General features: G+C 42.4%; 1 protein-coding gene across 1 annotated transcript; it reads right to left on the bottom strand.

The window, feature by feature from the left end:
- Window positions 1-64: 64 nt before the first annotated feature.
- Window positions 65-2,507, bottom strand: LOC134454584 (uncharacterized). The gene is made up of 2 exons (XM_063205650.1): window positions 1,548-2,507; window positions 65-1,158 (listed from the first exon to the last, which is right to left on the bottom strand). The coding sequence occupies exons 1-2, from the start codon at window positions 2,503-2,505 to the stop codon at window positions 731-733; spliced, it is 1,386 nt and encodes a 461-aa protein (XP_063061720.1). The 5' UTR covers window positions 2,506-2,507; the 3' UTR covers window positions 65-730.
- Window positions 2,508-15,656: the final 13,149 nt, after the last annotated feature.

The raw sequence follows: 15,656 nt of genomic DNA, 5'->3' as shown, positions 1-15,656 counted from the left end.
GATGTCATTTTGCAACAAAATTCTTCATTTTTATCATTAATGTGTATTTTCCTTTTTCATGAAAAATAAAATAAAAAATAAAACAATCCATAGCATGTGTCTGTCAGTGATGCACACAGTTTGAAAAGTAATGGAGTTTTATTTAAAACAAAAATTTGTGATCATAACATCGAGGTTATACCATGTTTCAAGTTAACTGATCATCCTGGGGCGGGGTATCCCAAGAAAATGATTACGGTCGGTAAGCAATAAACCCCACTAAGGTAACCTACAAGCAGTGGTACACCTGCCAATAGATGTACCACACAGATGTCATTTAATAGTGAAAACGAGCACTCAAGGCTCTTCTATTAGATGGTTTACCACTACCTCAAGGTTAACTTAACCTGGCTTACTATTGAGCCAGGTTCTTGGGATACTCCTTCCAGAGCAAGGGTGGGGAACCTTTTTCATTCGAGGGCCAAATCCCTCCAAGGGCCATACTATGAATGGACACAAACCAGGATTCACCCCTGCACTTCATACATTGAAGGCAGCCACCTTTACAACCGACCGCACCTTCTCTAGGTGGCCCGAAATATAATTTAACTGAATTGCAAATGTAATTTCGCGTGAAGCTGCTGAACATTAAAAGGATATTAGGGGCTGAATAAGATGGCCTCGAGGGCCACAAACAGCCCTCGAGAAATAGGTTCCCCACCCCTGCCCTAGAGACTATGAGTTTGATTCTTTAGAGTGAGAAATCTTCGTTGAAGGAGTGAAAAAACTTCATTAGTCGATTGCGCACACTGGCACCGTCCCATCTGGAAGGGGTTCTGGGGAGGCGTTGGGGACCCAGAGGGTCAAAGATGTTTGTGGTGTCCCCCGCCACTATTGTCCGCCACTGACCGGGTTGGATCGACCCCAACGCGTCAGAAGTGTCTGCAAAATCAGCCGGGATGTATTTGAGGCCAGGTGGGTTGCTGTCGTCGGTGCAAGCCAAGAAGTTGTGCAGGACTATGGCAGTTTTCAGAATGGATATGCATTTGTCTGGGCCATACTCCAGTCGACTGAGAACCCTCCATCTCGCCACCAGGATTCCAAAGGTGTTCTCCATCACCCGCATGACTCTGGAATGCTGGAAGTTGTAAGCCTGTTTCTCCATGGACAGGTTTATGCCTGTTGAACAAATCAGAAAATACAGGGTAAAGACTGTTATTGCAAGACAAGAGGTTGTCTATCTTGACTAAAAAAAGTCAACTAGTGTTAAAAATTCTAACACTAGTTGACGCTTTTTTTTAAAGTCAAGATGGAGTGACTCATGTCTTCCAAACAGGATCAACGACAATGGATGACTTGTGTTTGAAACTAAATCCTATTTGCACTGAGCCCTATTGATGTTAGACAAGTTTGTTGTTACTGTTAGGTTTGCTAGATCAACAAGATATGGGTTATATGTATCACACACACACACACACACACACACACACACACACACACACACAGTTCAGTGAAAGTTGCACAGCTAACTGTCTCTCCCTACTAGTTCTAGTCCAAATCTTTACTACCTTGAATCGGACGCATGCAATTGTTGTGTAGGGGGAACGAAGCATCAGCAACGAACACACTGGGGGTTGGGGCTTCATTTTCAGAAAGACTGACGGGAGGTGGCAGGTCCAATTTTCCATCCAGTAGCTGGGAACCCAGTGTGCTGCTCATGAAGATGTCTCCATCATTCTCCGGTTGGAATGTTTCAACATTCACCATGGTGAACCGGTATTTAGCGTCACATGTTGCCACCAGAGCAAGCGGAGGGGGGAGTTTGTTTTTAAACTGGCCCCGTTTTGGTGTCTTGACGTTGACAAGCTTCCCGTCTAAGGATCCTACGCAGTTAGGGAAGCTCCACTGCTGCCAAAAGTCTGACTGAATCACTTTCCAAATCTCGGCAGAAGGACAGGGAAGGAAATCTGGCTGTAGTGCTGTCCACAAGGCCTTGCACACTTCCGCAACTATACAATGTACGGTGCTTGGGCCTAGTTTGTAGGCCTCTGCAACACTCTTTTGCATGCCACCTGTAGCAAGAATTCGAAGAGTGATCGCCAGTCTCTGTCGAATGTCGATGGGCATGATGTGCGTGCTCTGGTGTCGAATAAACGGGTGAATACGACCGACCAAATCGAGAAATGTATCAGCCGTCATGTGGAAATACTCGAAAAGCTTCTCGTTATCCTTATCTGTTAAAGCCTTGGAAACAAAACAATACTCCCCCTCCCCCGGCCTCGCCAGGCGTTCTGGATTCATAGACCACCTCCTCAGACGTTTTCTTATTTTTTCTATCTTTTTCTTTCTTGGTGGCTTTGGTGGCGCGAGTCGTCTTTTGCGTGCCGCTCGCTCTTTTTTGTCTTTGCATCGGCGTTGCAGGGATTTCAATATAGCCAGCTGTTTTTCGATATTTAGTAATTCTAACTCCAAAATGATACGCTGACGCTCGGACTCCATGTTTGTTTCCACAATCTTCATATCCATCCACGAAGAAACAAGGGTTATAAAAAAATAAAAACACGACGCCGACTAGCGTGCCGGATGTCTTATCGCAGAAAGGGGACGGTGTTCTGGAAAACTGGAAAACGTGTTTTAATTGGAAGTTTTCGTGAAATAAAATAGTATTCACATATTCCAAGTATCTACTGTACAAAGACTATTCATTTTTAAATGCAATACAAACAGGAATGGGTGTTCTGGAAAACTATCCTACGTATTTTCATCCTACAAAGCCCCACTGCGCATACACAGAACACGAAACGCCATTTCCTGTCATTTAAGCGGAATTTTATCCTACACCAGCTGAGCGGTGCAGTAGGCTACTTGCGGGGAGGAAATACGGAGTACTTTCAATCTTCTATATAAAATCTAATGTAATGCTGATAAATCTCTGGATGAAGGTATTGTAAAATATTTCGTATTAATGTTCTTGACCATTGTTGGTCGATGGATGCTAGAACTTTCACATGGGTTAACCATGCTCAGTAAAACTGCCACTGTGGGAAGTGCTGTGGGCTGTGGCATTAATCTATCTCCTGGAATAGTTCTTGCAGATTCAAACCTTTTCAACAGGTTCTCAGCTTCATGATGGTACATCTCTGTTGAATCTGCAAGAACTATTCCAGGTACTCAAAAACTACACAGCTTCTGCCCATTGTCAATGGACACAGTGGAAGTTAGGCCATTTTCAGCATTCAGAGAAGGCAGAGTTGAAAGAGTGAGCTCAGTAAAGGAATGTGTTACATTTTCAAGCATCAAAGGGAATGTTGTAGCTGTATATGATGGCAACTGGTGGCTAGCATGTGCTGAGGAATGTATGCCGAGCACTGGAGAGGTGAAACTGAACTTCCTGCATCCTCATGGGCCATCTCCATCCTTCACTTTTCCCTTCAGACCAGATAGACTTGTCATGGATCATCAGGATGTGCTTCTGGTAGTGGAACCTGTAACTGCAACGGGACATACTTATACATTATCTACAAAAGACACAGCTGCTGCTTCAAATGCACTGGTAGAGTACAAAATGAGAGTGTAGCCATTGATTATCTCTTTAAAGTACAGTAAAGGGAAGATGGCACAGGTACACAGAGAAGGAATGTTCAAACATTCACATATCATCATTTGGTGTGTATAAATGGACCTCTGCCTTAGTTTCTGAAACCTGGGACCATGGACACTGACCATTTTTGTTTTGTTTTTGTTTTGTAATGTGATGCTACTATGGTATTACCATATTATTAGTAAGTGGTCTGTATGACGCCATATTTGTGAGTCAACTTCTCTCAGAAATGAATAACAAACCGAACACCAGCATTTTAGGTGCTGCTCATGACATTGCCGGCTACGTTTGGACAAGGAACTGGCCATTTTAAAATATGAGTTTTTTAGATATTCAATTTTTAATTTTTCAATTAATCATAATTCATATTCTGAGAGTAGTTGTATTCCAAGGTGATTGTGTAATATGTAGAGCCAGAAAAGAGCTTTCAAACAACACCACAGGCATCTTTTTGTGACTAACACTGACTGATATATTCAAGGCTGAATGTATAGTGTCCTACCCTCACATGTGAACCTTTCCTAGTCTGTTTCTCCCTTAATATTAGTGTCAGATTCAAACCAATGCAGTTCTGGGGTGCTACCTTGCTACTGAAAAGGCACACCAAGTGTGATTGAAATCCGGGTCGGTCGGGTCCCAAAGTGTCTGATTTCACGTGAAATGACCCCAAATTATTACCAACTTTTACAATGCAACTGAAAAACAAATGAAAAGCTTTAAAGGAGAAATATAGAAAATAAAATGACTTATTTAGCATGGTTGCATGTATGCACACCCTTAACATGATACTTTGTTGCAGGATTGTTTATTACACAACAGTACTGAGACCTTTTGGGCAGGAGTCTATCAGCATAGCACACCTTGATATGGCAATATTAGCCCACTCTTGTTCGCGTTACAGTACTCTTCATATCACCAGACAGATGTTCGATAGGATACAGGTGTGAACTCTGTCTGGGCAATTCAAAAACCCCAATGTTATTCTGGGCAAGCAAATATTTTCTTTATTTAAGCGTGTACTAGGGTTAATTGTGTTTCTGAAAGATTAAGCTCCTCCACATCTTCAACTCTCTACCCGGGGGGCAAAGGTTTTGGGCCACTTCCACTGCCACCGTGGACCTGTTCATAATGTCCTCCTCCCTGAAGGCCCCAGTTCCAGCCGAAGAAAAACAGTCGCAAAGCATGATGCTACCCTACCACCACCACGCTTCACTTTAGGCAGTGGTTCTCAAACTTTTTCCATCATCCCCCCCTCAGAGGGTCTTGATGCCTCCTCTTTTACGATCGCTGCACACAGAATCAAAGGAAAGGTGACTGGTGACTGGTGAGATGAAACAAAGAGGGACTGCAGTCGAATGCAGTGCAGATGTGTGTTCATTTCCTATACTAATCAAATTCATGACAATAATATAATGTTGGGGAGGGCTTTAAACGTATTGGCTTATTGGCGAGACAGGAAATCATTTCTTTGGGGGAAAAACAAAAACAAAATCAGATGTCATCAATTCATCTTTCAGAATGACAATTGGCCTACTCTAAGCACATGCCTAAATCAATGACAGAATGGTTTCACCGGAAGAAGATTGAGGTTTTGGAATGGCCCAGTCACAGCTCAGACCTGAATCTAACCAAACACCTGTCGGTTGATGTGAGGAGTCTGGCCAATTTTTGTTTGGTCAAATGTTGTCATTATGTCAACACCTGTCTTTGTTGTGTAACAACTGTCTTTATAGACATGGAGACTAAGTTCGACGAGGTATATGCGTTTCTGTCTTCGGGGTCTTACCCTGAAGATTATGATCGGACACGGAGGCAGAATTTACGGAGGTATGCCTCCAAGTTCACATTGAGAGGTCAGTAGATTCTGTGCAATTGGGATACATTTGATAAACATACTGTACAGACTGTGCACTGCAGCAGTGATCCATTTCATTGTAATTCTTCTAATCATAAATGTCATTTGGATTTCAATCTACTGTAGATGGAGTTCTCTTTTTTGGAGACCGGAGAGCCATCCGTGACAAGGAAGAGGTTAGCAGCATCATTTCCCAATTTCATGCATTGCCAATGGGAGGCCACCCGGGGATCCACAAAACCAGAAGTGCAGTATCTTCACGCTTCTACTGGTTGGGCATGTCAGCAGACATCGAAAAATGGGTATGCAATGCTGATAAATCTCTGGATGAAGGTATTGTAAAACATTTAGTATTAATGTTCTTGACCATTGTTGGCCGATGCACAGTAGAACTTCCTCACATGGGTTAACCATGCTCAGTAAAACAGCCACTGTGGGAACTGGGAAGTGCTGTGGGCTGTATGTATGTATGTATGTATCACTGTTTGTTGCTGAAATGAATGGAAAGCAGGAATCAGGACCTTGTAAGCAGCTGTGAACACCAATTCCACCATGTGTTTTAAGGTCCAGGCATGCGACAAATGCGTCAAAAAAGTGGGGAAACCCTTTACAGTGTCACAACCTCCTCAATGCTTTAAGGTAAGTTAATAAAATGGCTACATTACATAAGATTGGCATTTGCATATTATAAAAATGATTATTATATACATACGTACACACTGGGCTACTTTATTTCCATGAAAAACGGAAAGAAAAGTCTGCGACACCAAGCTCCCGTTGCTCTGTTTTTACATTAAAAAAAGAGCAACGGGAGCTTGGTGTCACGGACTTTTCTTTCAGTTTTTCATGGTATTTTTGCTGGTCGTGCACCCAATCTTTTTGAGACGGATGTGCATGTTTTTCTCTCTTTAACTACTTTATTTCCATATCAGGTGTCGGCTGTATGGGAACTCGTGGGGATAGACATCACCGGCCCCCTTCCTGAGACTCTGAGTGGCCATCAATACATACTTACGGCCACTGATTATTTCTCTAAGTGGGTGGAGGCTTTCCCCATGAGAACGAAATCGGCTTCTGAGGTGGCGGAGAAGCTGGTATCTATGATATACAGACATGGCTGCCCATTGCGCATCCTGTCTGATCAAGGCTTGGAGTTTGTCGATGAAGTAAGCTCATTATTCATAATTGGTCATTCTTCATAAGGATGTAAAAAGCATTTGTAAGTAAAAATTGGGAACATTAGTTTTTTAACAGAATTAAAGAGCCCTGAATTCAACTACCTGTATTACCAAGCAGAATTTTGAGTTTTTGACATTATTTAAATTAGCATAAGAACAAAAAGGCTGCCAAAATTCTTAATTTTGTGCAGAATTTTTTAGAAAGTATTTTTTAGGGTATTTGCTCACCTGCCTTGACGCACATATGAGTTTAACTGCCATCCTATTCCTAACCCATATGGTTCAACGTGATGCTGATACAGCTCTTGCAGCTATAACAACTTCCACTCTTCCACTCTTCTGTGAAGGCTGTCCACAAGGTTAGGGGGTGACTTTAAAGGAATTTTGAACTGTTTTTTCAAATTGAGGTCATAAACTGATATTATTAGAGAGGGCCTGGCACTTAATCTCTGCTCCAATTCATCCCAAAATTCATCTGACTATGTTGTCCCGAAGCATTCAACGTTGGTACATTTTGGACAATGTCATGCTCCTAACCTTGTGGGGACTGTTTGGAACAGGCCTCTTCCTCTTCCAACATGACTGTGCAGTAGTGCACAAAGCAAGGTCCTGAGTCCTTACCTGACCATAAGAAAACACCTTTTAGATGAATTACATAGAGCAGAGATTATGAGCCAGGCCCTCTCAACCAATATCAGTGTGTGACCTGGCCAATGCGGATTTGGAAAAATGGTCAAAATTCCTATAAAGACACTCCCCAGCCTTGTGGACAGCCTTCACAGAAGAGTTGAAGCTGTAGTAGCTGCAAAAGGTTGAATGGCATCACATTGGACCCAATGAGTTTGGCATCGGATGGCACTAAACTCATATGGCAGTCAAGGTAGATGAGCAAAAACATTTGGCAATATAGGTGTGTGTGTGTGTGTGTGTGTGTGTGTGTGTGTGTGTGTGTGTGTGTGTGTGTGTGTGTGTGTGTATGTGTGTGTGTGTGTGTGTGTTATTATTATTACTATTATTATTATTATTTCTTCCTAATTCATTTGTATTGTATTTTGAAGCTCAACATGGGACTTTGTCTCGCACTCCACATTGAGCAATCTGTGATAGCAACATATCATACTCAGACCAATGGCTTGGATGAAAAAACAAATGACAACATAAAAAGGTATGTGCTTGCCTTTTCAATATACACTGCCATGATCATTTTATAGAACACCACATGGTACCCTCAACACACTTTTGCTTCACTACGTATCAATGCTACATACATACAGTTGTGCTCATATGTTTACATACCCCAGCAGAATAAACGCTTTCTCTGCGATTTCTCACAAAATATGAAGGATTACACAAAACCTTTTTTTCACTCATGGCTAGTGACTGGCTTAAGATATGTATTAGCAATATTCTGTGTTTACTCTTTCAAAAGCATGATCACAACCCAAACTACCCAAATGACCCTGTTCAAAAGTTTACATACCCTAGTTTCTGATGCTGAATATGGCCCTGTTTAACATCAGGGACCGCTCTAAATTGTTTGTGGTAGTTGTGGATAAGGCTCTTAATGTTCGCAGATGACAAAACAGCACATTCTTCCTGGCAGAATGGTTGTTTCCTATAATATCTTTGGGTGTCTTGCTGGAACCTCACATTTGAGGTTTCCCCTGAGTGGCTCAATGATGTTGAGATCAGGAGAGTAAGATGGTCGCTCAAAAACCTTCATTTTATTCTTTCTGAAGCTAATGACGGGTTGATTTGGCTTTCTGTGTCGAAATATTGTCATGTTGGCACCGTTGGAATTTCAATTCAGAAATGCAATATGAGGGGTTCGGTTGGAATCAAGCCAATGGGCAAGGGAATCATTGGATTGCATGATCATTGCAAGGGAAATTGTTCAGGAGGCATAGGACAACCAAAAAATAACTTCAGGTGAAATATAGGACAACATGAAAAAATGTTGGCACTTGAGGAAAGATGGGCTGTTGGGGGTTGCCAGGAGAAAGCCATTACCACAAAAATGCAAACATGTTATTTTGCATATGATACACCAAATAGCACAGTGAGAAGCATCAAAATGCCTGTGACAAAGTCATTTGGAAAAATGAGATCAATATGGAACTTTTTTAGGCCACTATTAACAGTACCATTTGGAGAACAGTCAATGGAGCCTATGATGAAAGTTACACCATACCCTTCTGTGAAACATGGTCATGGACCACTGATTTCATGGGGACATTTGAGTTACAAATGCATTATACTTTTGATCCATACTCGCAGAATGATGAATACATTGCCCTGTGAAAAATACTGGAGGAAACTTGACACACATCAGCCTTGAAACTGCACATGGTCCATTGTTTGGACATGCCAACATGACAATATTTCAAAACAGAAAGCCAAATCAACCCGTCACTAGCTTCAGAAAGAATAAAATGAAGTTTTTGAGCGACCGTCTCACTCTCCTGATCTCAACATCATTGAGCCATTCAGGGGAAACCTCAAATGTGAGGTTCCAGCAAGACACCCAAACATATTACAGGAAACAACCATTCTGCCAGGAAGAATGTGCTGTTCTGTCATCTGAGAACATTAAGAGCCTTATCCACAACTACCACGAACAATTTAGAGCGGTCCCTGATGTTAAACAGGGCCATATTCAGCATTAGCAACTAGGGTATGTAAACTTTTGAACAGGGTCATTTGGGTAGTTTGGGTTGTGATCATGCTTTTGAAAGAGTAAACACAGAATATTGTTAATAAATATCTTAAGCTAGTCACTAGCAATGAGTGAAAAAAAAGGTTTTGTGTAATCCTTCATATTTTGTGAGAAATCGCGAAGAAAGCGTTTATTCTGCTGGGGTATGTAAACATATGAGCACAACTGTACACGGGTCATTTCACGTGAAGTCAGACACTTTGGGACTCGACCGATACAGATTTCAATCATACTTGCTGTGCCTGTTTAGTAGCAAGGTAGCACCCCAGAACTGCATTTTTGTGAATCTGACACCAATATTAAGGGAGAAATAGACTAGCGAAGGTTTACATATGAGGGTAGGACACTATGCATTCAGCCTTGATTATATCAGTCAGTGTAAGTCACAAAAATATGTCCGTGGTGTTATTTGAAAGCTCTTTTCTGGCTCTACAAATTACACAAACAGCATGGAACACAACAACCCTCAGAATATGAATGATCATAAATTGAAAAATTAAAAATTGAATATCAAAAAAACGTATATTTTAAAATGGCCAGTTCCTTGTCTAAACATAGCCTGCAATGTCATGAACAACACCTGAAATGCTGGTGTTTGGTTCTTTATTCATTTCAGAGACAATGGGACTCAAAAATATGGCATCATACAGATCACCTAGTAATAATATGGTGATACCATAGTAATGTCACATGACGGCATGTCTATCGGAATACGTGAAGGATGAAGATGGTCCATGAGGATGCAGGAAGTTCAGTTTCACCTCTCCAGTGCTCAACACATGCTAGCCACTAGTTTCCATCATATACAGCTACAACATACACTTTGATGCTTGAACATTAAAAAAAATCCTTTACTGAGCTTATTCTTTCAACCCTGCCTTCTCTGAATGCTGAAAATGTTCTAGCTTCCACTGTGTCCGTTGACAATGGGCAGAAGCCGTGTAGTTTTTGAGTACCTGGAATAGGGACCGACGAGGGTGCAGGGCCCACCGGGAAAATGACCAGTCCAGCCCTGTCCCTGACACTACTCTATTACTACTTCATTACAACTCATCCCAACCTTTTATGTCCCATTATCTCTGAAATGAATAAAGAACCAAACACCCCATTTTCAGGTGTTGTTTATGACCTTACAGGCTATGTTTAGACAAGAAACCAGCCATTTTAAAATATAAGTTTTTTTGATATTCAATTTTTAATTTTTCAATGTATCATAATTCATATTCTGAAGGTTGTTGTATTCCATGCTGTGTGTGTACTTTGTAGAGCCAGAAAAGAGCTTTCAAACAACACCTACATATTTGTGTGACTTACACTGACTGATATAATCAAGGCTGAATGCATAGTGTCCAACCTCATATGTAAACTTTTACTAGTCTGTTTCTCCCTTAATATTGGTGTCAGATTCACACAAATGCAGTTCTGGGATGCAACCTTGCTACTAAACAGGCACGGCGAGTATGATTGAAGTCCGTGTCTGTCGGGTCCCAAAGTGTCTGATTTCACGTGAAAGGACCCACACCTAAATATATTCCAAACTTTTGACTAACATATTGACTATAGGCACTTAAGAAGATGGATAGGAGACTTTCAAAACCATCTGATCCATTTTTTGTGCTTTTACTATCTCTGCATTTAGAGCCCTTGGGAACTTGGTGAATGAGGAGCAATCCAACTGGGACACCTTTTTGGACGCCACACTGTTTTATTTGCGGTCTGAGGTTCAAACGACCACCAAATGCACGCCATTTAGATTAATGTACGGAAGGGAACCTCGTTTACCAGTAGAGGTGCCAGCCATGTTGCCGGTGAGTGGTGTCTTCACTTTTTCACCGCACTATCACGGAGATGTAATTAAATGCTTTGATTATGTCAAATGTAGCATTTTATATTGGTTATTGCAAATATTAATATTTCACCATAGCACAAATACTTTCACACTGTTTTCTGAGTTAACTTCTGCATTTGTTTTGGTGTTCATACATTATTGGAATTTTTAAACCCATTGTGTCCTAAGCCCCTTTTGGGAAAGGGTGCCCTCTGCCTATTAAAACCTAAATATCTCAGACTCCGAAGCACACACAACCATGAAATGAGTTACATGTATAAGCCAAGACCCTCCTCTTGCATTATAACATACCCACATTATAACATACCCACATGTTTAATAAAACAGCTAAAATCTCAAAATCCTGAATGCAGCGTATATGTGTCTCCAAGACACAATGGGTTAACATATTTAATATGGGTTAACATATTTTACATATTTATTTTTTACATGTTTAATTCTCACGGGTTTCCCTTTGGTCGACTTTCATTGGTCTGCATCAGGTGTGACATGTTCAGGAAATGGCCGGAATTGCTCTTTATGTTTCTCCCTGGTGTCCGCAAGTCGGGGAAAAAATCCTATCCCTGATTTATTTGACAATTCCAGTAAGAGGGTGTGCGCAGGCACCTCGTGCATCATGGAATGCTTCTATTAGATTACACAGATATACGAGAGAGAGAAGGAGATATGTGTGGAACCTTCATGTGTTTCTGCTCAAAGCAAGTGCTGTGCTCAGGGCGAATGCTTGATTTCAGTCAATAAAGGATAAACATCAACCGAAAATAATTTTTTGGACCTTGGGATGTCTGCATTACTCCTCCAAAATGTGCTTGCTGCCACAGCAGAGCCCCACTACTAAAGCATATTCTATGTGCTAATAGTTATCACTATTATCAGCGGAATGGCGTGATGGGGTTTAGTAAGTAAGTAAGTAATAGTTATCTTATCACAGTCAACAAACAAAGGGTTCCTCTCCAAGAATATTAACACACAGCGAATACGTCTTTTTTGTCTTTGTACGTGTATGTAGACAGAGAACTTGTGCGTCATGTCTTAATGTTTCCTTTCATTTACATTTGTTAACTTTGTGAAGCACATTGAGTTGCACCTGTGTATGAAATGCGCTATATAAATAAACTTGCCTTGCCTTAATAATGTTTGTCCATCGCGGATCATGAGAAGGGTATGCTAAGTAAAGGGCCTCTGTAGTTTCCTAATATCAGCAGGTATTCTGGAAGTACTAGAGACCGGGCGTAGACTAATGAGAAAACAGGCATAGCCTATTAAAAAGCAAGAGCTTGCTGAAAGGTAAATTAACAGAGTTGCCTATATAGTGTTGAAACATCAACTTTTGGTTTTTTGATTTAGTAGTTTAATTAGCCTATTCGCTGTCTCATTCAAAGAACACGTTGTGTCCATTTCAGCAACCGGATTGTATTCTCTCTATTTTAGCGTGTTGAAAGCCGCTTGTGAAAGAAGTGAAGTGACAGACCATTGGGAAACTCCAACTCCCATTGTCATTGTGACACAGCACACAAGTGAGCACTGCACACAACGGAATTGCATTTATGCCTCACCCGTGCAAGGGGGCAGCCTTCATTGGCGCCCCAAGGGAGCAGCCTTCATTGGCGCCCCAAGGGAGCAGTGCGACAGGACAGTACCATGCTCAGGGTACCTCTCAGTCATGGAAAAAGATGAGGGAGAGCACTGGTTAAGATCCCCCCCCACCAGCCTGGTGGGTCGGGAGTCAAACCGGCAACCTTTTGGCTACAAGTCTGACCCATGACTGCCAGAGTGACGTTTCGCAAACGAGGCGTAACCCTGGATGGGACAGCGGGTCGGCGGTGAAACCAATTCAGGACTTATGGCACAGGGCTTGTGGCTCTGGGCTGGGGTCTCCCTTAAGCACTGGGTTACTTGAGCGTGACTCTGATATGGCGGTGTAACTCCGGCTAATGATTTGTAGCCTCTGAAGTGTATGTCTGCCACATCATGTGTGCTAACTTTTTCTGTTGTTTATCCCACCCCCTAGCAAGGAGACACCATAGCTGACATCACAGCGGAGTCATCCATCCAGTTGCCAACAACAACAATCCGGAAGAAGAAGAGGAGTGTGACAGAGCTGGAGTCCATGCTTCAGAGCAAGGTGGCTAAGTTGGAGGAGCGCAGGGCCATGCTACAGCAGCAGCAGCAGCAGCAGCAGCAGAGCACAACCACCACACTGACAGCCAACAGCAACAACAAGCAGGACAATGAAGTAGCCGGGTTTGGCCAGATGGTCGCTGGCATAGTGTGCAGGCTACCCGAGGACTCGAGGTCTGAAACAATGTTTCAAGTGCATAAGGTGCTGTATGAGGCGCAGCAGAAAACTAAGCAGATAACAACAGCTGCAGCTCAACAAGTTTCATGACAATCAGGGGCGTGAAGTGTACCCCCGCAGCCCCCGCGAAGCAGGGGGCCCAAATGGGGCCCTTGACTTGAAGAAACAGGCCCCCTCCACATGTTATTAGACCCTCTTTTTTCGTTTGGCGGCCCATTCTTGGTGGCTTGGTGGCGGCCCATTCTTGGTGGCTCTAGGGGGGCCTGAAGTACTTGCGTTACGCCAGTGATGACAATAACTTGTTTCTGTTCATTTTGTACAAGGTTTTAAAAGATCACTTGATATTTTTTTACTTTCTTGTAACTTGCTGTGTTTCATAATGTGCAAAAGTTAAAAAACACAGCTGGCTTGGTTTCTTTTTTCAAGTGGATCCCACATGGGCTATGGGCATGTTATGACCATCTGGCAACTTGTCTTGTAGTCTACCCATCTCAGGTCGATTTCATATGGTTCAATCAGAGCCCCCCGTGCTCGTTTTTCACACACTCCCCAAAACATAAAAATTAAAAGGCTACACATTTTCTTTCTTTTTTCCCTGTAGAAGCTTAGCGGGACTGAATAGGATGACGAAGCTCAAATGGCAGTGCATCGCTAGCTATACCATAATACAGTGTTACCTTTTTCGTCTCATGTACCCCCCGAGCCTTTTTGTTGTGCCATGAGTACCCCCTAACTCATGTATTACTTCGCTTTTTCTATTCCAGTGTGACTATGCTCCATCCATTTCTTAGAATGACATTTTTCCAAGTACCCCCTGCAGTGTGCTCGCGTACCACTAGTGGTACACGTACCCCTGGTTGGGAAACACTGCCATAATAGGCGATAATGGGAGGGACTGGAGCTCTGCATTCTGCAGCTGAACATACCGGTACTTGGAACCAGGGCTTTGAACCGATATTATAACGTTTCCGGTTCCGGTTCCGGTTCCGGTTATAAATTGTTGTTCCTGAACCGGTTAGAACAAAAAAATACTGTTCCCGGAACGGTTAATTTCGTTCCTGTCAGCTGATTACTTCCCTTCCCATATCTGACGTTAATTAACCAAGAAAGACGGAAGGGCAAATGGTTCAGCCTACATTCCAAACTGTTTAGACTATTCAAGCGGATAAAAAGAATATCCTCCAGAATTTTGTCATTCAGGGATGACCTAAGTGGAGAAGGAATAAACCTCAAATAGGCCTATGAAAATGCGCGCTCCATGCTGACTTGGGTCATGGGGAGATCTATGACGGACATTGCGAGTTTGTGCATAGGCCTATCTGCATTTGAAGCGGCCATGGATGCCCATTAATGAAGAACATTCTTGTGTGCTTTAAATGCACTTCTCTGCAATATCTCTAACAATGCAATGGTAACTCTGCCCTTTTGTATGACAGTGGTTTCTCTTATTTAGGATGTGAAGTGGAGATGTAATCCACTGCTCTCTCTCCATTCAGTCAGCGAATGTCTGATGTCACACAGGACGTGAACCTCAGCCATCATGGTAACGTGCGCAGGAAAATAATTACTTTTTTTTTTTAGTTTGAGGAACGAAATAAAACCGGTATTTACCGGTTACCATTATTTTTCAATAAGTGTTCCTGTTCCAGAACATAAAAAACAATAACGTTTCCGGTTTTGTTTCCCTGTAAAATACAAAAAGCTCCTGGTTTTCGTTTTCGTTCCTTGAACCGGTTCAAAGCCCTGCTTGGAACATACTGTGGGCCAGTGATGCGCGGGTCGACGAAAAAACAAGACACACCCGACCGCTTTTTTCCCTAGTCCGCCCGCTTGCCCTGCCCGCAAGAATTATTCATGAAAAATATTGACCCGGCCCGCTTCCCGACCCGCCTTTGAAAATAGTAGCCGTGCGTCTTTATGAACACCCTAGCGTCATTGGCAAAGCACAATCACGTCAATAAAGGTCTTAAAAAAGGAATTTGCGTCAAGGACAAGACAGCTGTGCATTTCAACAGGACATGTTGGATTTTTGAACGAGGCCATGCAATGACGACTGCCGACTGTTGTTTCATGTGCGTGAACGAGGACACGGCGGTGCTGGTGTACTTGACTATTCATGTTCAACAAGGCAACAACACCGGAGGTACACTGCTGGGTAATCTTGTACATGACAATAGCG

Source organism: Engraulis encrasicolus, chromosome 8 (genome assembly GCF_034702125.1).
Source record: "Engraulis encrasicolus isolate BLACKSEA-1 chromosome 8, IST_EnEncr_1.0, whole genome shotgun sequence".
Lineage (NCBI taxonomy): Eukaryota > Metazoa > Chordata > Actinopteri > Clupeiformes > Engraulidae > Engraulis > Engraulis encrasicolus.
The sequence above is the reverse complement of the archived record's forward strand: the minus strand, read 5'-3'. Positions and strand labels throughout refer to the sequence as shown.